The sequence below is a fragment of the Hypanus sabinus genome, chromosome 17 (genome assembly GCF_030144855.1).
Source record: "Hypanus sabinus isolate sHypSab1 chromosome 17, sHypSab1.hap1, whole genome shotgun sequence".
NCBI lineage: Eukaryota > Metazoa > Chordata > Chondrichthyes > Myliobatiformes > Dasyatidae > Hypanus > Hypanus sabinus.
Genome location: NC_082722.1, coordinates 54,398,355 through 54,420,987, shown reverse-complemented (window position 1 = coordinate 54,420,987; position 22,633 = coordinate 54,398,355). Strand labels below are relative to the sequence as shown.

General features: G+C 38.9%; 1 protein-coding gene across 2 annotated transcripts in view; it reads right to left on the bottom strand.

The window, feature by feature from the left end:
* Window positions 1-22,633, bottom strand: part of dhx38 (DEAH (Asp-Glu-Ala-His) box polypeptide 38) — a 95,309-nt gene that overhangs the window by 29,749 nt on the left and 42,927 nt on the right. For both annotated transcript variants that reach the window (XM_059993119.1, XM_059993120.1), the window contains exons 13-20: window positions 19,553-19,739; window positions 18,052-18,237; window positions 17,719-17,859; window positions 15,264-15,374; window positions 11,528-11,644; window positions 10,512-10,619; window positions 8,923-9,035; window positions 53-261 (exon numbers count right to left, since the gene is read on the bottom strand). In XM_059993119.1, the coding sequence (XP_059849102.1) occupies window positions 53-261; window positions 8,923-9,035; window positions 10,512-10,619; window positions 11,528-11,644; window positions 15,264-15,374; window positions 17,719-17,859; window positions 18,052-18,237; window positions 19,553-19,739 (1,172 nt within the window). The remainder of the gene's footprint in view (window positions 1-52; window positions 262-8,922; window positions 9,036-10,511; window positions 10,620-11,527; window positions 11,645-15,263; window positions 15,375-17,718; window positions 17,860-18,051; window positions 18,238-19,552; window positions 19,740-22,633) is intronic.

Here is a 22,633-nt window from a genome sequence, read left to right as displayed (position 1 = left end):
TTACATTTGAACATGAAAGTTTAGAAAAATTTCTGTATAGTTTTCTAATTACCTGTATTGTCAAGAGCACCTAGGATCCAAAGTTGATACATAGAATTCAACATATTATCTTCAGGTGGCGGGTCCATGAAGTGAAACTGGAGTAAATCTTGAACACCAAGGGACTTAAGCAACAGGACCACATTAGCCAAATTTGTTCGCTGAATTTCAGGTACAGTGGTGGTCAACATCTCATTTTTATATGCACTTTGTGTGTACAACCTGTGTGGTTGAATAAATAAATCTATTAATTTGAAGAAAATCAAAGTACATGTTTCTTCATTCACTTTTGCCATTTGTAAATATAGATTATTTTTAGTAAACAGCATACTTGGTCAAACTTAATATTAATCACAAGAATAAATGCACCTAAAACTGAATATGTTTAGTTTCAGCAATCTATTAAAGTAACAGTTTAGGGAAATGTACAAAGATGTTACCGTAATGTTCACCATGCAATATCTCAATTATGATACGTGCAGCAACAAAATCATGAGTGTAGCTACGGAAAGAAGTGGCCACTATGGGGACCAAAGAGGTAATCTGTGTGTCGAGCCAGGTATTGTAGGTAAGATTCTAAATGAATATTTCTTACCTTTACTCCCCAGAACATTTACATTTTGTGCGCCACAGTCCTGAGGTTACACCGGATTGCATAGAGGGAGAGAGTATAAAAAGAAACAGTGGGGGTAGTTGGCAAGTTTTGTGTGCCACTGTTCCGAGAAGAGACCAGAATGTGTAGAGGGAGAGCTTAAAAGAAGCGAGCAAGGGCAGTCGGCACAGTTTGCATGCCACAGTTCCCAGAGAGATATTGGATTCTGCATAATTAGGCACTTAGCAAGAACCAATAAGAAGTAGTTACATCTAAGACTGAATACCCATTTTTGGAGCAGCTATTGTGTGAGTGTGGAGTTGAAAGTTTGATTCATCAAGACTTCAGCAAGGGGAGGTGTAGGCCATAGGTAGATTTATTTTTTTCATTATTTATTCTTTCTTTCTTTCTTATTGCACATTTAGAGCACTGGGATGCCATACAGGATACTCGAATGCACTTCCTACGGGACATGGGAAGACAGGGTCCAGGATCCAGTTTCCAGCTCCAGTCTCCTTGACAACTACACGTGCAGGAAATCCAACCAGCTTCTAATGGACCATATTTATAGACAATAGACAATAGGTGCAGAAGTAGACCATTCGGTCCCTCGAGTCTGCACCGCCATTCTGAGATCATGGCTGATCATTCACTATCAATACCCAGTCCCTGCCTTGTCCCCATATCCCTTGATTCCCCTATCCATCAGATATCTATCTAGCTCCTTCTTGAAAGCATCCAGAGAATTGGCCTCCACCATCTTCCGAGGCAGTGCATTCCACACCTCCTCAACTCTCTGGGAGAAGAAGTTCTTCCTCAACTCTGTTTTAAATAACTGACCTCTTATTCTCAATCCATGCCCTCTGGTACTGGACTCTCCCAACATCTGGAACATATTTCCTGCCTCAATCCTATCAAATCCTTTAATTATCTTAAACGTTTCAATCAGATCCCCTCTCAATCTCAATTCCAGTGTGTACAAGCCCAATCTCTCCAATCTCTCTGCGTAAGACAGCCCTGCCATCCCAGGAATCAACCTAGTGAATCTATGCTGCGCTTCCTCAATTGCCAGAATGTCCTTCCTCAAACCTGGAGACCAAAACTGTACACAATATTCCAGGTGTGGTCTCACCAGGGCCCTGTACAAATGCAAAAGGACATCCTTGCTCTTGTACTCAATTCCCCTTGTAATAAAGGCCAACATTCCATTTGCCCTCTTCACTGCCTGTTGCACTTGCTCATTCACCTTCATTGACTGATGAACTAGGACTCCTAGGTCTCTTTGCATTTCTCCCTTACCTAACTCTACACCGTTCAGACAATACTCTGCCCTCTTGTTCCTGCTTCCAAAGTGGATAACTTCACATTTATTCACATTGAATGACATCTGCCAAGTATCTGCCCACGCACCCAGCCTATCCAAGTCTCCCTGTATTCTCCTAACATCCTCTTCGCATGTCACACTGCCTCCCAGTTTAGTATCGTCAGCAAACTTGTTGATATAGTTTTCAATGCCCTCATCTAAATCGCTGACATAAATCATAAAGAGCTGTGGTCCCAATACAGAGCCCTGTGGTACCCCACTAGTCACCTCCAGCCAGTCCAAGAAACACCCATTCACTGCTACTCTTTGCTTTCTATCTGCCAACCAGTTTTCTATCCATGTTGAAACCCTGCCCCCAATGCCATGAGCTCTGATTTTACTCACCAATCTCCTATGTGGTACCTTATCGAATGCCTTCTGAAAATCTAGGTACACAACATCCACTGGCTTACCCTCGTCTAACATCCTTGTTACACCCTCAAAAAACTCCAACAGATTAGTCAAGCATGATTTGCCCTTGGTAAATCCATGCTGGCTCGGCCTAATCCTATTACTGCCATCAAGATGTGCCACTATTTCGTCCTTAATAATGGATTCAAGCATCTTCCCCACGATTGACGTTAGGCTAACAGGGCGATAGTTCTCCGTTTTCTCCTTCCCTCCCTTCTTGAAAAGTGGGATAACATTAGCCACTCTCCAATCTTCAGGAACTGATCCTGAATCTAAGGAACATTGGAAAATGATTACCAATGCATCCGCAATTTCCTGAGCCACCTCTTTTAGAACCCTCGGATGCAGACCGTCTGGACCCCGGGATTTATTAGCCTTCAGTCCTACCAGTCTACTCATCACAGCTTCTTTCCTAATGTCAATCTGTCTCAATTCCTCTGATATCTTATGACCCTGGCCCATCCATACATCTGGGAGATTGCTTGTGTCCTCCCTGGTGAAGACAGATCTAAAGTACGCATTAAATTCTGTTGCCATTTCCCTGTTTCCCGTAATAATTTCTCCCAATTCATTCTTCAAGGGGCCAACATTGTTCTTAACTATCTTCTTTCTCTTCACATAGCTAAAAAAGCTTTTGCTATCCCCTTTTATATTCCTGGCTAGACTGAGCTCATACCTGATTTTTTCTCTCCGTATTGCTTTTTTAGTTAAGATCTGCTGTTCCTTAAAACTTTCCCAATCATCTGTATTCCCACTCATCTTAGCCCTGTCATACTTCTTTTTCTTTAATGCTATACAATCTCTGACTTCCTTTGTCAACCACTATGGCCCCTTTCCCCTCTTTGAATCCTTCCTTCTCATTGGAATGAACTGCTTTTGCATCTTTTGTATTATCCCCAAGAATATCTGCCACTGCTGATCCACTGTCTTTCCTGCCAGGGCATCCGCCCATTTAACTTTGGCCAGCTCTTCCCTCATGGCTCCGTAGTCTCCTTTATTTAATTGCAACACTGACACCTCTGAACTGCCCTTATCCCTCTCAAATTGTAGATAAAAACTTATCATGTTATGATCACTACTTCCTAATGGCTCCTTTATTTCAAGATCACTTATCAATCCCTGTTCATTACACATCACCAAGTCCAAAATAGCCTCGTTCCTGGCTGGCTCAAGCACAAGCTGTTCCAAAAATACATCCCTTAGACACTCCACAAACTCCCTATCCTGGGGTCCAGCACCTACCTGATTCTCCCAGGTCACCTGCATGTTGAAATCTCCCATAACGACTGCATTACCTTTAGCACATGCCAATATTAACTCCCTAATCAACTTGTACCCAATATCCACACTACTGTTTGGATATTAAGGAGCTGGAGCTGGAACTGGATGAACTCTGCATCATTTGGGAGGCTGAGACAAGACATACAAGGAGGTAGTTACACCCATTGTACAGGGCACAGGTAAATAGGTGACCATCAGGAGCAGGAAATGGGATAGGTAGTCAATGCAGAGAACCCCTGTGGCAATTCTTCTCAGTAACACTTTGGATACTGTTGGGGGATGACCTAGCAGACGAAAGCTATAGTTGTCAGGTCTCTGGCACTGAGTATGGCTCTGTGGCTCAGAAGAATATAAGAAATAGGAGCAGGAGTAGGCCATTTGGCCCATCAAGCCCACACCACCATTCAATAAGATCATGGATGATCCGGCCATGGACTTATCTTCAACTACCTGCTTTTTCCCCATAACCCTTAATTCCCCTACTACACAAAAATCTATCCAACTTATCTATCCAATCTATCTGAAATATATTTACTGTGGTAGCCTCCACTGCTTCAGTGGGCAGAGAATTCTACAGATTCACCACTCTCTGGGAAAAGCAGCTCCTCCTCATCTCCATCCTAAATCTACTCCCATGAATCTTGACGCTATGTCCCCCAGTTCTAGTCTCACCTACCAGTAGAAACAACCTTTCTGTCTCTACCTTATCTATCACTTTCATAATTTTATGTTCTTATAAGATCTCCCCTCATTCTTCTGAATTCCAGTGAGTATAGTCCCAGGCGGCTCAATCTCTCTTCATAGTCTAACCCCTCATCTCTGGAATCAACCTGGTGAACCTCCTCTGCACCGCCTCCAAAGCCAGTATATCCTTCCTTAAGTAAGGAGACAAGAACTGAAGACAGTACTCCAGGTGCGGCCTCACCTGTACGCTGTACAGTCGTAGCATAAGCTTTCTGCTCTTAAAATCAATCCCTCCAGCATTCCATTTGCCTTCTTGATAGCTTGCTGCACCTGAAAACCAACCTTTTGTGATTCATGCACAAGCACTCCCAAGTCCCTCTGCACAGCAGCATGCTGGTATTTTTACCATTTAAATAATAACCAACTCTTTCATTTTTTTCTTCCAAAGTGGATGACCTCACATTTACCAACATTGTACTCTATCTGCCAGACCCTTGCCAACTCAATTAACCTATCTACTTCTGAGCTGCGTATATTTCAATGCAAGGAGAATTGTAGGAAAGGTGGATTAGCCTAGGGCATGGATCAGCAGAAGGAGTTCTGACACTATACCCATTAGTGAGGCTTGGTTGCAGGAGGAGCAGGACTGGCAGCTCCATGTTCTGGTGTTCCATTTCTTTAAATGTGATAGAGCAGAATTGATTACAGGGGGAAGTGTGGCATTGCTAGTCAGGGAAAATGTTAAGGTAGTGCTCAGGCAGGACAGACTGGAAAGCTCATCTAATGAGGCTTTATGGGTAGAACTGAGGAGTAAAAAGGGTATGATCATACTTATGGGATTATAATATAGATCACCCAACAGTCTGCAGGATTTATAGAGAGATAAGGTTGTAGGAACATAAGGTTGTGATAGTTGGCGATTTTAACATTCTACATATTGACTAGGACTCTTATACTGTGAAAGGGCTGGATGGGAGAAACTGTCAAATGTTTTCAGGAATGTTTCCTTAATTAGTACATAGAAGTCCTAAGTAGAGAAAATCTGATAGTCGATCTCCTATTAGGAAATGAAACAGGTGACAGAGGTTTGTGTGGGGAACACTTTGCATCTGATTATCATAATTTCATTAATTTCAAGGTAATTATGGAAAAGGACAGATCTGTTCCTTGGGTTGAGATTCTAAATTGGAGAAAGACCAATTTTGATGCTATCATAGAGGAACTGGCAAGTAGGGATTGGAAAAGGTTGTTTTCTGGCAAAGGTATACTTGGTAAGTGGGAGGTCTTCAAAAGTGAAATTTTGAGAGCACAGAGTCTGTATGTTCCTGTCAAAATAAAAAGTTTATGGAACTTTGGTTTTCAAAAGATAATGAGGCCCTGGTTAAGAATAAGATGTATAGCAGGTGTAGGTAGGCAGGAACATACGAGGTGCTTCAGGAGAATAAGAACTGCAAGAGAACACTTAAGAAGGAAATCAGGAGAGATAAAAGAGAACAATGATGTTGCTCTAGCCGACAAGGTGAAGGAGAACCCTAAGGGCTTCTACTGATATACTAAGAATAGCAAGGATAGCAAGGGACAAAATTGGTCCTCTGGACAATCACAAATGTAATCTATTCATGGGCCTCAAAAAGATGCAGGAGATCTTAAACTGATTTTTTTGCATCTGTATTTACTCAGGAGAAGATAACGAAAGCTTTTGGCACATTGGCCATCATAAATCAAAGTACTCAGTACAAGAGATGGGATGTTACGTTGAAGTTGTATAACACATTGGTAAAGCTTAGAGTACTGTATGCAGTTTCGGACACCTACTATACCTACAGGAAAGATGTAAATAAGGTTGAAAGAGTACAGAGAAAATTTACAGGGATGTTGCTGGGTCTGGAGGATATGAGTTATAAGGAAAGATTGAGAGGCTTGATAGAGGTATAGAAACTTAGGCGGTGTATAGATAGGGTAAATGTAAGCAGGCTTTTTCTACTGAGGTTGGGTTGGACTACAACCAGAGCTCATGGATTAAGGGTGAAAGGTGAAAAGTTTAAGGGGAATATGAGGGGAAACTTCTTCACTCAGTGGATTGTGAGAGTGTGGAACCAGCGCAAATGGTGCATACAAGCTTGATTTCAACATTTAAGAGAAGCTTGAATAGTAGGATGATATGGGAATAAAAGGCTATGGTGCAGGTGCATGTCGATGGGACCAGGCAGATTAATGGTTTGGCACAGGCCAGGTGGGCCTAAGAGCTTGTTTGTATGCTGTAGTGTTCCATGTCTCTATGATTCTCACATGAAATGTATCGAATTCAGGGAAGGATAGGTGGATAATCTGGAGCAAGTCAGTATAAAGAAGGAGACAGGAGGGAGTTGTGTTAGGTATCATGGATTGCATAAGAGTTAATAAGTCCCCAAGGTTGAATGAGATCTATATCAGGCTTCTATAAAAAGCAAAGACAGAGATAGCTAGAGCCACGATGGAGATTTGTACATCTCTATTAGTCACATGTGAGATGTCGGAAGACTGGAGGATAGTTAATGTTGTTCCTTAATTTAAGAATGGCAGCATTGGTGAGCCAGGTATCTACAGGCTAGTGAGCCTCAGAGAAATGAGAAGGAAATTACTGGAAAAATCCTACAGGATAGGACTTATGTACATTTGGAAAGCCAGGAGCTGATCAAGCATGGCTTTCTGCAAGGGGATCCTGCCTCACTTACTACTTTTGATGAAGTTTTTTTGAGGAGGTAACTGAGAAGATTAATGAAGACAGGACAGCACATGTACTTTATTTGGATTTTAGTAGGGCATTTAACACACTCCTGAATGGTAGGCTGGTCCAGAAAGTTAAGACACATAGGATACAAAATGAACAGGTTAATTGGATCCAAAATTGCTTGGTGATGGGAGCCAGAGGAGGATAGTGAAAGGGTTTTTTTTTATTGGAAGGCTGGACCAGTGGTGTTCTGCAGGGATCAGTTCTGGGTCCTTTGCTGGTTGGTTTGTACCATATGTTAATGAGAAGGCTGTAAATAGGGAAGGCATGATTAATGAGTATACAGATTACACCACAGTTGGAGGTGTGTGGCTGGCAAGGAAGGCCATTTATGGCTACAGCAGGTTATAGATCAGAAGTAATTTAGGCAGACCATTGACAGATGCAATTTAATCCCAACAAGTGCAAGGTGATGCATTTTGGGAAGTCAGAGATTGGAATATATGCAGAGAACGGTAGGGCACTGAAAATGCTGATGAACAAAGGAACCTTGGGGTTCACATCCCTCGTTCTCTGAAAACAACAAAACTGGTTGGGTGGTGAAGAAGGCACAGAATATAAAAGTTGGAAAATACCATGTTGCAACTTTCCAAAACACTGGTTGGATGGCACCTGGAGATTTGTGTCCACTTTGGAAAGTATGTTTCTCTGGAGATCACAGAGGATCCACCAGAATATTGCCTAGATTAGAGCACGTTAGTTATAGGGTAAGATTGGATAGGCTGCATTTGTTTTCCCTGAGAGGCTGAGAGATAGAGGTATGTAATATTAGAAGAGGCATAAAAAATCTTTCCATGGTAGAGGTATCAAAAGCAAGAAGGCACAAGTTTATGGTATGAGGAAGATTTGAGATTTCACAGAGAATATGTGCTTTACGCCAAGTGGAACTATCTGGAGGTAGTGGTGTCAGATACAATCATTACATTTAAGAAACCTTTACAGACACTTAAATAATTAAGCCATTGAAGGATAAAGATCAAAAATGCAAGCAAATTACTTTGTATAGTTGGGCAATGATGTTGGCATAGATGTGATAGGACAAAGGTTTCATTCCTGTACTGTACAACTCTCTGACTGTGGACTATTTACTAGAAACAAGTATCCATTCCAGTCAACATATTTCATAACCCTAGAATTAAGAGCACCAATCCTTCATTATCACTGGAGCCAATTCCTGGAACAACCTTTTCTCAAACACAATTACTATCAGTTCAAGAAGGTAGCTAATTATCATTTCATTGAGGACTATTAGAGATGGGCACTAAATGTTGGTCTTGCCAGCTTCACCCATAGCTGACGAAAGAATAAAATTACCATTTAAGTTTAAATACTAAGCAAATCAACAAAAGTTCATAATCTGTGAGCTGGCTAAGTGTATGTTAATTTGGTAGCAAAGACTGATGAAACTTTTGAAGACGATTTCCATTTTCTTTGATTCAGAGCATCAACTTTTGTCATTCCAGAATAATTTAAACAAAGTCACTGGTTTTATTTATTGCTTTATAAAGTTAAACAGTTTTTTGAAATTTTACCATGTGTTGACAATAGCTAATATTCAGATGAAGTAGTTTTTTACTTGTAAAGCAATTCCATGGAGGGACTGGTACTTAATGTATCCTTACTTAAGAATGGATACCAGTAGACTGCACAATTCAGATTAGGCACAATACTACAATCACAGGGACACCGATTCCAAATATTATGCAAAGAAATACAAAGGGAAAACAAAATATAAATACAGCACATCTGTAAAGTTATACTCAGGGAAAGATTATTTGTTACCGAAAACACTGGCCTGGACCCGTTCTCCCAGCTCGACCTGCACGCTGATTGGCATTGGCTTGACTGATTGGATAAATCTGAAGAGCATCCATACCCATTCTTGGGTTAAAGACCTGGATAAGAAGTCAAACATTAAATTAGTGCAATGTATCTTAGAACACCAAGTCATTTAATTTTCTCACACTTTTTTTTTAATATTGTTTCTTCTCCTAACCAGACGCCAGACAGAAAAATATCAAATTTTGACCTGCGAAAACCACAGAAATTCAACTTCAAGTCCTACAGAAATATTTCATTGATTCTAAAACCCAACTCAAATCAGTTTCACATTAGCCGGTTAAGTCAGCCTTTTCTTTCTCCACATACACTGCCCAAGCTGCTGCAGGTTTCCAAAACTTCCCTTTTTGTCTCACGCTACGTCCACACTAGACGGGATAATTTTGAAAATGCCGGTATCGCATAAAAACGATAGGTGTCCACACTATGCGTTTTAAAAAATATCTCTATCCACATTAAAATGGAAATGTTGGCGAATCTCCTCCTCTTGCGCATGCACAGAACACATCTACCAAAAACAAGCAACATGTTTGGTATCAAATCTCACCATAAAAGTGTGCATTTGTGTAGTTACAGACTAGAAAAACTTAAAACAACGGACAGCTGTTGGCTTTCGCGCAGAAGAACTTAAAAATAAAATAAAACTGGAGCGTACGGAAGCAACATACAGGGAGTTCACGGACAGATTGACCCAGCTGACGACAAACACTGAAAAACTGACTAACTGTTGCATTAATAAAGCACCTTGTTAAATGTATAAAATATGTCTGCATCAGTGTTATCTTGTATTTCCATACAATGTTATATTAGGCTGTTACACATCTATTGTCAGAAAAGTACTTGCATAAATAGGTAAACCACCTTCATACGAGCAAGGACAGAAAACAGGGCAAAGTGAGTATAGTTATTTATTCAGTAAGTTACGGGTCAAAGTATTTGGTGAGTACATTTCTAACTCTTCTGGCATCAGTTCTGTTGCCGTCTGTTCTGAAGTAGTTAGGTTGCATTCAACAAAACAACGAAATAGCGCACGGCCATTTGACAGTGTTTTCAGAAGTCTCTGGTTACCCTGTCCACACTGCTCCGGCCAATCCGGCGTTTTCAAAAATACACATTTTAGACAGCGTTTCTGAAAAGCTCTGGTTTCAGGGGACGAAAACGCCGTTTTAGTGTGGATGAAGGGTAAAAACTAAGAGAAAAAGCCTCGGTTACGGATTTATCCAGTGTAGTGTGGATGTAGCCTCAGTTCTCTGTGACAGTTGGCCTTGTTTCACAGCTTTTACATGTTTCTTTGTTTTTTTCTTAGCTGCCCTCATTAATCTATCAACCAGATTGCTTCATATTTAGAGCTTTAGCATGGCAATTTCCCCTCATCCAGTTACAGATATTCCCTTTCTTCTGTCCATTCCCTCTCCACCTTCTTTGCAACAATGAGCTAATTAATTTTTCTCTTTCCAAATGTAAACAATGAACCTTCAACTTGAAGCATTTACTCAGATGCTGCCAGCACTTCCTTATTAGTAGGTACTTACTTTTAATTTGCAGTATCCTGAATCAACAACAAACATGATGCCATCCACTGTGAGTGACGTCTCTGCAATGTTCGTAGCCACAATACACTTGCGGATTCCATCTGGAGCCTTTACAGAGAAGCACATTACAGAAATGAATATCTTCACTAGTCCCAGACACAGTGAACTCATCAGTATTATTTTTAACTTTTGATTTGATGTTGTGGGGAAATTAACCTGCTGTTTTTCAGTCAAACCACAATGAGGGTTCAAGAGTTGTTTGTCCTTAGTGATTCATAGGTTCGGTACATTAAGAGAAACATACATATTTACATACAACTAACTTTTCTCATAAGTGGATGATTGTGAAATCTTCCAGGCTTCAATGGAATATAATATGGAAGAAAATACGAATATAACTGCTAAGATGTAAATGGACAGCGTGTGGAAATCTAAAGGTGAAATATATTATAGGGAAGAGGGGGAAAGATCAGGGAAATGGAACTGACTAAAACGTTTATAAAGAGCTCAAGCAGATTCAATAAGCCAAATGGTTTCCACTTTTTGCCATAACAATTCTATGTTTCCAAACAAAAACACATGTGCAGAAGTCCTCCACATCACATAACTTAGTTATTCAGATAGAGATGAGGGTAAATTTAGTTTAATACACTGAAGTTATAAATCGGGGAGTTACAGTACCTACATTGAACCCTGTTATGAATGTGAGATCACAAAAAGCTGATCTCAATATGGTAGCCCAAAAATATGCCGGCATGTTGATAGACTACTACAAATTATCGCAAGGGCAAAAAGGAAGCCAAGGAGGTTGCTAGGCATTTATAAGAAATCTTAAGTTGTAAGGGTACAAGAAAACAAGGAGAGGAGGAAAAGGGATCTGAACAACTTTCTTCAGCAACATCAAATCAAATTCAATGGTGACACCTGCAACACATTTCTAAGATTTTGTCAATACAGAGAAACTGAAACCTCACGTACTTTCAGCTCACTTCATGAGGAAAAATACATGTTTGTACCTTTTGAAAAATCTTCGCCTGAAGATCAGAAGGCAGCTGGGAATATATTGGTAAGACTGCCAGTTGGGGAGCATTTTCTAGTTCTTCCAGACGTTCAACTATCTGATCACAAGTCACCTAGATGAAAAAGGTACGTTTTCATTAAAACAAATCAACTATTTTGTCATTAACAAATAATCCTCACACCCATTCTCAAATATTAATCAGTGAAGTTTAATGGTTTAATTCATTTCTATTTAGTCACTGTCATTGTAACCCTCACTACACTACTGCCCTCCATTCTCACCATTAATCCAATTCTGGCCTCTTAAGCATCCTGAAGTTTATCAACTAATCTATTAGAGAGAGAATGACTGCGAATTTGGGCAATTGACCTTGTTTCTATAGCTTACAAGATTGAGAGTACCCATTTCTGGTTCATCTTTTCCAAGACAAAAGTTTTGTTCCCTCAACTAAACTAACTATCCTAGCCAGAACATTTGTTACGATATCTTCCCTTCCCTCATAACTTGGGTCTGTTGAAAGACATCAGAAGTAGCAAGATATCAAGTGAGCAAGAAGAAACAAATGTTTAGAATAATACCATGATTAGAAAGAAAATACATTCTGTTCAATACAAAATCTGAATTTACTTTTACTTATTTAGACTTCGCACAAAGTAACAAGCCCATAATTACACCCATGTGATCAATTAACCTCCATAACCAATACATCTTTGGAATGCGGGAGGATACCACAGCACCCAGAGGGAACCCACACAGTTACAGTGAGAATGTATAAACTCCTTACAGACAGCAGACCCAGATCACTGACAGTGTAATGGCATAACACTAACCACCATGCTAACCTGCCTCCCGAGCTGAAACAAAACAATGTAGTGTGGCAACCCACTTCCCAGCGCCCTCGAACCGGCTCACTAAGTGGCGCGTGCTGGCATTGAGGCCGGTCCCAAAGAGGGCGCCAAGCCTGCTTCACCAGCAAGGGGAAAAGCCCGCACGCGGGACGGGACTGTGAATACGCATTCCTGCCCGGGGAGGGCAGGAACAGGAAGGCTTTAAAGTGAGGTCGCGAAGTTTGAATAAGCCTCTTTTGCAACTGCAGCTCACCAACTACGTGTCGTTATTTCAGCGCTGTGTGTAGCACACCGCTACAGAAGCAACAAACATAAAACGCTGGAGGAGCTCAGCAAATCACGCTGCATCTATGGAGGGGAATAAACAGTCTGCATTTCATGCCAAGACCCTTCCTCAGGAATGGAAAGGATGGGAGACGCCAGAACAAGAGCTTAGGGTGAAAGGAAGGGGATGATAAGTGAAACCGGGTGGGTGACATGGGTAAAAGGCTGGAGTGGAAGAGATCTGGTGAGAGTGGTGGGAGAGGAGAATGGACCATGGCAGAAAGAAAAGAAGGAACACCAGGGGAAGATTCTGTGATAACAAGTCTAGGTAAGTTCATGGTCAAAGAGCTGGGAAGCAGCAGAGATCACACAGGGAGAACACTGAGAGAGGTTCTCACTGAACTCCAATCAAAGAGCAGATTTAAACTTCTTCAGGGTAGTCATCCCTCAAAGAGACTTTACAATGGAGCAGCAAATCATAATCAGAAGAAATTCTGCAGATCCTGGAAATCCAAAGCAACATACACAAAATACTGAAGGAACTCAAGGGGTCAGGCAGCATCTAGGAATATGAATAAATGGTCAACGTTTCAGGCTAAGACCCTTCTTCGGCACAGGAAAGGAAGGGCAAAGATGGCAGATTAAGAAAGTGGGGTGAGTACAAGCTAAAAAGTGATAGGTGATGACAGGTGGGTAGATAAAGTAAAAGGCTGGAGTGGAAAGAACCTGTAAGGAGAGGAGAGAAAGGGAAGAAGGATGGGCATCAAGGATGAAATGGAGAAAGGGAAGAAAGATAGATACTGTGGTAGTGAGTCTGGGTGAGTATATGATCGAAGAGTTGGAGGGCAGCAGAGATCATAGAGAGGAAGGAGTGAGAGAACATCCGCCAAAGAGAAGATTTAACTTCTTCAGGGTAGGCATTCCTCAAAGAGACTACTAGGAAGACCTACATTTATGTAGTCCTTTCACAACCTCAGTAAAACCTAAAACAATTTACAGCTGATTAAACTCTTTGAACTGCAGCTACTGGAATCATGTGAGAATCAATTTATATACTCGTAGGATGTGATAATTATCAGATAATGTGCTTATTTTTCAAGCAATTTTGACCAAAGGATAAACATTGTGCAAGACCCTGGGGATAACTCACTTGTTCTTCAGAATGGATTCTTTTCATCCTGAGGGCACAGAAAGGATGCCAGTTTAACATACCTTCTGAAAATCCTGCACTGAAATATCAGCCTAGATTTTTTCTGCTCGACGCTAAACTCTTAAGTGCAACTTAATTTCACAATGTTCTAACTAAAAGTCAACATTAGCACCAGATGACACACAGAAAAGGTAGCAAAGGAAGCTTAAGCTTTCACATATCTGGCTCCTAATGCAGGCAAATCCAAAGTCTTCTGGAAATTCCTTACTGAGTTGATCCTGCACTCACTAGCTCTCTTCACTGACAAATGAAGAATCTATGACATTACATTTAAGGTGCAAGCTTTCACTGCAACTTGCAATAAATTGATGAGGTTAGAATCAAGTCATAGAGCACAAAACATAGTTCTTCATTGGCCAGTCGAGAAGCCTATCAACACTGACATCCTGGTGAATCTCTTCAGAACTTGTTCACATTCTATCACATCTTTTCTACACTGAGTGTCCAAAACTCCAAACAATACTCCAAGTGTGACCTAATCAACATCTTGTACAACTGCAACAGGATGCCTCACAATGGTTGTCCAACTTCAATTTAGTCAATGGTTACACTTGAAATATAGTCAATAAAAAGAACTGCAACCTCTTTGTCCTTCAACAAAGAAGATGAATTGTGCGCATTGCAGAAGAAGAATCTGGATTTTTTTAATTGCATTTCCAAAGATAGATGCCTAACTTACATCAATGCATGAACCAATAATGGTTTGGGAATTATAAAAAAAATCTGGTGGACCCAGATAGACACATTACTGTGTACACAGTTAGCTAACACATGGAAAAAATGTGTTTGACAAATTTTGATAAAACATCATCAACCTTGTACATTAACTCGAATTCTCTCAAAATATATTCCCAAATCTGAACTTTTTCCAGATCCATATCTCCAGTAAGCACACAATTTTGCAACTGTCTAATGTTTCATCCACACTCATGTCCTAGGTCAAGACGTACAACAGTGATCTAATAAATATGTCATTTTTTTTTTCCGGATTGAATTATGCTACGATTCAATCAACAGACTTCCACAAAGATTTAAATGAAATTTCAGGACCAACATTACCAAAGCAAATTTGCAAAATAAATCACAGCATATAGTCATTTTGAACAAAAAAAGCGCAGATTTTAATTGTGACTGTTTTTTTGGTGCTGAATGGAAAAATAGACAATTTTCTCATCAGACTGCAAGGTCAGCAATCAATGCACTCAATATGCCAATCATTCAATGCTGCTTTCCACAAGTATAGTAGGACAATGTCGCTCTCTGCAGTGTTGATGTCCTACTGATTCAGAGAGCTACTTATTGTGATTAAAAGACACCTTTTTATGACATTATGAATTTTGTCAAAGGGGTGAAAGAAATGAAAGAGAAGAAATTATAATATTTTGGAACTTCATTGATGGCTCCCTTACCTCAATATCTTCTTGACCTGGCATAAATATCAGTATGTCACCTGGAATATTTGACAGATGAATTTGAAGAGCCTGCTTAACCCCTCCTTCCACATAATCTTCTGTGGGGGTCTGTAAAATGATACAGAAGTTAAACACTAAATACACTAATGTAACACATGAACAATTATAGGTAATAACAGCCTTAACTTTACTTTTATATTTATGCAGAATAACAATAACAGAAGTTTTGTAAAAGTTTGGTTCTTTGTCAAGTTAGTAGCTAAACCATAAAATACCAAAAATTATCTTTACTATAATTTGCCTAAATCCATTTTATTATTCATAACATTTTTCATGGGAAAAGTCTGGGTACATAGAAGATATTCAGGGCTCCAAAAATAATTATTAATTTTATTCGTGAAAGTAATTGACTTAATTTTGTAGATTTTTAAAATGCAATAGTGAAACTGAGCAAGTCTAATATATTGAGGGCTTCATGAAAAAGAGTAATTTAATAAGAGCTTAACTAAGTGAATAGTGAAATTAGTTGAAGCACTACTGGGTTTGATTATTAGGATTTCTGATCCCAATAGGCACTTCTAATGAAGTTTGTACTAGATATTTTACTATCTAGCATTACTTAGCAAATGTACAGAAATACAGAAAAAAAATCAAAATGACAAGATAAAGACCTAGGGTCATCAATCCAGTGAACCCATTCAACAAGCAACTGTATGGACACTGAATGACGGCCACAGGATTTTATCTTGTATAATCTATATATACTCCAAAAGAAAAAAGTAGTATCTTTTAAGTATCTGATGACTTTTCCCTTCTTATATTAGTAGCAATAAAATAAGATGCCAAACCACAGCAACCATACCCTTCACAGTTCAAGTGGATTGATCAATGCTTAAAAATTAGACATCACTCGCCCACGACACAGATTTTGAATATTTTTAAGATAGATTGTTCCTTGTATAAATATATACTGTGCTATTTAAGTGTTGATTCTCTATCCAAGAGGGTTGCGGAGGCTAATTCATAGTGAGTACTTAGAAGGAAATAAGTAAATTTCTCGAAAATCATGGAATCAAGGTCTATAGGGAACTGGCTTGGGGGAGGACATCATGCCTAACATAGATCAGTCATGTTCATACTGAATGACTGAGCAAGCTAAGAGGGTCCTCCTCATGCTCCTGTTTTCTTACATTCACATTTATTATCTTTCATTTTTTAGCTAACTGCAGATGTCGGGACCTCACCTGGAATTTTTTCTTTTCTATTTGTAGTTCAACAAGAAGATGCTTTGGGAAGAAATGGATGGACATAGAAAAATGAACCAAAGAGAACTGCTCAGAATGATCCCTTCAGAATGCTGGGAGGAGATAAATAGGGAAGATTTGTTTGGTGGTACCATTACATTGGAGGCACAATGAACAGCAGAAAATAATTTATTAAATTTGAAAGATAATGGTGTGCAAAGTGAGAACAAGGAAATTCTTAATCTCATTCTTGGTTGAGAGCAGGATCAGTCCAGTGTGCTGTCAACAATGGTGCAGGAGACTGTACCTTGGAGTAAAGAGGAATTATTATCAGAAACAATGGCATGAAAGTTGGTACTTTCGGATCAAAAGATACAGGAAAATTGGGAGAATAGAATGGCGTTCCTACAGGAAGCAGAACTGAAGATAAAGACATCAAACCTCCAGGCATCCGTGGGTTTGCACTGGACACAGGTCATTAGCTGCCTGAAAGAGTGATCAACTTGAACCTTGTACTTAATCTACTCTAACGCCTACTCACAATGTGGTCACTTCCACTTGGGGTAATCAAGGATTAAGTGGCCATTTTGTAAAAAGGCTTCAACTAAGTTCACAATTAACTCAAAACTTTCAATCACTAGTCATTTTAATCTTCCATCTCAATCCACTCTAATTCCTGTCCTCTCCCTCTTACATTCCTCCTACAATAACAACTACAAGAGCAGAACCTCATCTTCTGGACAAAGCACACGCTAACCAACACTACAATGAGTTCAACAATTTTAGATAATTAGCAGTTTTAATATTTTTATTTCAGGATCTTTCAAATTGCTTTAGAATTTCAGATAAACATTCTGACTTTAATCTTCCCCACAATGTTAGTAACTTTGCACTATCATCCCTTTTGTCACTTTATCCCTCACCTTCCACTCGATCATAAAACTTCTATTTTGTTTTATCCTCTCCACTCACTTCAACCACTAAACTCATTTTCTTTAATTCTTCCCGCTTTTGATGAAAGGTCATAGATCTGAAGAGTTAACGGTTTTGCTTTCCACAAATTCTGGCTAAACCTCTACATGAGCGTTGCTTTAGAGAGCCAGCATCTACAATGTTATGTTTATGCAGTTTAAGACATCTTATATATCACATAGAAATTAATAAACTAAACTACCAACATGAGTCAAAATTTACAACAGGTATTATACCTTACTGAAGAAAATATCCACTGGAAATGTCCGGCCCGGGATATGAAACACAGGAACATTCCCAAAAAACACTGCAAATTTGTCTGCATCCATAGTTGCCGAGGTAACAATTAGCTTTAGATCAGCACGTCGTGCTACAACCTAGAAAAAGATAGATATCAGTTGCAGAGAAACAATTATTCTTCAAATTTCTACATTACTATCAATATAAAGTCAATCAACTTAACATAACTAATAAAACAAAAAATAGAAATAGAAAAATATCAAAGTGAGATACTTAATGTACAAAACTGATACTAATAACTTGCTTTGCTTTATATAAAATATACATACCTCTCGAAGTAAGCCAAACAGTACATCAGTGTTTAGAGAACGCTCATGGGCTTCATCCATGATAACAGCACTATAATGATCCAAATCTGCTTCCCTCAGAGATTCTCGAAGTAGAATACCATCTGTCATATATTTAATGACAGTTTTTTCAGAAGTACAATCTTCAAATCGAATAGCATAACCCACCTAAGAAAATAATAACATGCAGAAGTTCTGAAAAGTGATAATGAATAATTTAAAGATTTTAAAGGAAGTGTATTTACAAAAATTAACCAACTTTTTTATCCTTTAGACTGAAGCGATTTCATATCCTAATTAATGATATTTGATCTAAATTGACCCCTGATCACTTCCACGGGAATAACAACCCTAGATATGAGGTGAAAAAACTTGACTGGGAAAGTAAAAAGTAAAAAGGAACAATCAATCTTTAGGAGGAAAGGAATTGTTGACATTTCAGGTCTGTGTATGGTGTTTGACCACTTCTTTTGTTTTGGATTTCCAGCATCTTCTGTTTTGCTATCCTTCAATGAGCTAATGCATCTCAGTATATAGGCATGGAGTACAGTTGGATGAAGCAGTAGAGGGATAATATCATAAATCAAAGTATAGAAAAGTTTTGATAAACATATTGTTGGCAGGTCTAAAAATAATCTTAAAGTTGCACTTCCAAGTTGCTACACTTTTAAAAAATATCTCCAAATGAATGTTCCCCTGCTTCAAGAAACCTGTACAAAGACTTAACAATTTCCCAATTAGATTTGCCTGTTTTATCCCTTCAAATAATCGATTCAATAATCATCTCAACTTGAAAATCTGTTTACTGAAAACGTGACTGCCTGAACCAATATCCAATTTGTAGAGATTTCTCTTCAATGAATGGAAGATTTGCAAGTGAGTTATAATCCTCCATGGAATACAGAATGTTATCACTGGGAAATGTCACCCCTCAATAGCAAAGTTGTTCCTTTGGACATACAAATCCTGCTTCAGGTATGACTTGACATGTTTTATTAATTGTGCTTTATCATTTGAATATTTTCAATTTAATCAAAGCTAAATGTCAGCATCATAAAATTCTCACATTTTATATTATTATTACAATACTAGCAACAATATACAATCATTCTTTAAAAAAGTGTTCAAGTATCTGGATGAAGCACTGTTCATAACTTGTTTACTCTCATTAGCTGACTTTTTCTGAAGATCTGATTCTATGCTATTCTTGAAGTAAATGTAAGCTAAGCATATAAATGTCCTTGAATTATAGATAAGCTTTCTTTAACGTAAGGCACAACTTGTGAGCACAAAATAAATTCAAAAATTTTTTAAATAACTTTACTTAATGATGATGCTTTCAATTCTCATTGAGAATATAATACATTGAATGTACTGTTTCATAATTAGTACTATTAAAAAGAAAAGTTATTGCCATGTATCTCAAGTGTGCATATTGGTATTTTTATACCATACAAAATGCAGACCAAAATTATTTCATTACCTCTTCTCCAAGGTTCACATTCATTTCCTCACTAACACGTTTTGCCACAGACATAGCCGCCACACGTCTGGGCTGAGTACATCCAATCATACCATAGTTTGAATACCCATCTTCACTAAGATACTGTGTTAGCTGAGTGGTCTTTCCACTACCAGTTTCTCCAACAACAATGACCACATTATTATCACTGTAGGAATGAAGGAAAAAATATTTAAATAATGCTCCCAATTGCTTACACCTTCCACAGTTTGGTTTCTCCGGTTATGTCCTTAAACATACAATTAACAGTCAATCTGACCACAAGGTGCATTGAGTACTTCTTCAAGAATTAATATCCCTCTGCTTTCACAGAATGGAAGGTATACTTTAAGTGTGAACAACATATCACCTAAAATAAGCACAAGAAATACTAGAAACCTTTAGCATTAGGCCGGGTCAGAATATTGGGTAAGTCAGGTAGAATGTGAGAAAGAAAGACAGTGTTAGTACTCTCTGCCATAAATCTGTATCTCAATTATTGCAAGAGCAACAAAGTCTTCCTTTGGTTGGAAGTCCAAGATTTTAACATCAGCTATCAAACTGATAGATTCCCCAAAACGTAATGCATGCAGCTGTCACAGTTCATTTGTACCAATTTATAATTTATTAGACTTACAAAATAAGACCATAGACTCAGGAGCAGAATTTGGCCATTCAGACCATCGAGTTTATTCCATCATTCCGTCATGGCTGATTTATTATTTATCTCAAGCCCACTCTTCTGCCTTCTCCCCATAATCTTTGATAACCTTACTAATCAAAAACCTATCAACCTCTGCTTTAAATATACCCAACAACTTGGCCTCCACAGGCATCTGTGGCAATGAATTACACGGATTCTCCACCTTCTAGCTAACAAAATCCCTCTTCATCTCTATTCTAAAGAGTGTTCTCATATTCTGAGGCTGTGCACTTTGGTCCTAAACTCCTACATTACAGAAACATTTTCTCCATGTCCACTCCATCTAGGCCTTTCAATATTTGATTATATTTCCCCTCCACCATTCTTCTAAACTCCAGCGAGCATGGGCACAGGGCCATCAAATGCTCCTTATACATGCAACCCTTAGGTTCAGCCAACATGTGTCTGTCTAGGGGAAGGCAGCCTCTGGCCCAACCAAACTGAGAAATCTTGTTTGTGTGGATGCTGCATGATGTGTTGACTGGTTACAAATCCAAACCGCAAAATACCAGACAGCACACCATATGCAATTAAACGAGTGAACTTTACAAATCTTAATCTGATTACAGGGTTAGTGAAGAAGGTAAAAAGAAAATGGGCTATTTTTAATGGAACAGTCTATTGTGCACGTAGGAACACACAATTTCCTCCAGTTGTTTCCCATTGACCTCCTCTAAACGTCACCAACCTTCAGACCCTCGCTCCTAGTCCACTCCGTCCAGCGGTCTACCAACTCTGTCCACTCACATCTTCTCTCTTTATCTCTCGCCAACAAAAGAACGTGAAATCCCGGCTCCCAGACCCACAAGAAAGAACAACATGCCTCTCATTGGCTAACATACATTCCAAAGGCCCCATTATCTCTAATCATAACCTAAACATTGCTGCTACAGAGAAACCATTATAGAGAGACCATTACATCAGCAGTGAAACCTTACAGAGCATTACATACATTAATACTTTCATTTTCGAAATCATTCCTGTGCATCTCCTGTGGAACGCCACACAAAGTTATTTTACTTAGTTAAGGGGCTCCAAACTGCTCACAAATCATCAAGTGCATCCTTATAAAGCTTCAGTATTACATACTTTAATATATTCTCGTCTTCTTGAAATGAATGCTAACATTGTACTAGCCTTCCTTAACACCAACACAACCTGTTGTTAACTTTTAGGGAATCATGCACAAGGGCTCCCAAGTCCATTTGCATCTCTGATTTCCGATTTTGCCGCAAGTTTAGAAAATAGTCTAACCCTTTACTCCTTTTACCAAAGTGCATGACCATACAGTCCCATATTACACTGTATTCCATCACTTCTTTGCCCATTCTCTCAATCTTTCCAAATCCTTCTTCAGACTCTGCTTCCTTCACACTATCTGCTCCTCCACCCATCTATGTATAATCCGCAAACTTGTCCACAAATCCATCAATTCTCTCATTCAAATCATTGACATATAACATGAAAAGAAGCAGTCCCAAAACTGACCCCTGTGGAACACCATTAGTCACTGTCAATTAACCAGAAATACTTGGGGAGGGGCAACTTTAACTTCTTTATGTGAAGTAGGATGAATGCAGTGGTAAACATTGAAAAACGCAACTGATTTTGCATATGCCAAGTAAATTACTACTTGTGTTATCCAATAGTCTGCAAAGTGCTTTGGAATACACTAATGAGTGTTAATGGTACTCGGTAAATGGTACTCTTAATTTCTTCCCACCTGCCTCCCGTACAAGATCCTCAATTCCATTTCACCACTATGTTTTTGCTTATGTCAGTCATTATTTATATTTTACTACTTCCAAGGGAAATATATTGATTGACATTTAGACCTTTACACACAGAGTTATAGAGATATTCTGTGTCAGGCCTTACTGGGCAACAAATGCTGCTTATCTGCCACTATGGAACATTGCTGGACATCTCCACTTTTATGACATGTCAAACATGAAGCAGGATCAGAGATCCCATTCATCTGAAAAACAATTTCTGGTCCATATGAGCTTTAAAATTTTAATTTTAGTTTTGTTTTGCAAGTGACTTTGGTTTCATTAACAAACTTCTTTCACACAGACAGATAAGAGAGAAGGATGGAATATGACAAGGACTTACTCTGCTGAGAGTTTGCATGTACCCAGTGGGCCAAATGGCCACCTCGTGTGCTGAACTTAGTAAGAAAATAATAATGTTCTATAAGGATTCCAGTGTCTTATTAATAGCACACAGCAGAAGAAACCTGGTGTCCTTAACTGACATGGACAGACCCACAGTGACATCATTGATGCTCTATGAAATAGCCTTGGAAGCCACTTAATTGCACAAACACAAAACTTAAATTCATTTTTGTAGAATAAAAA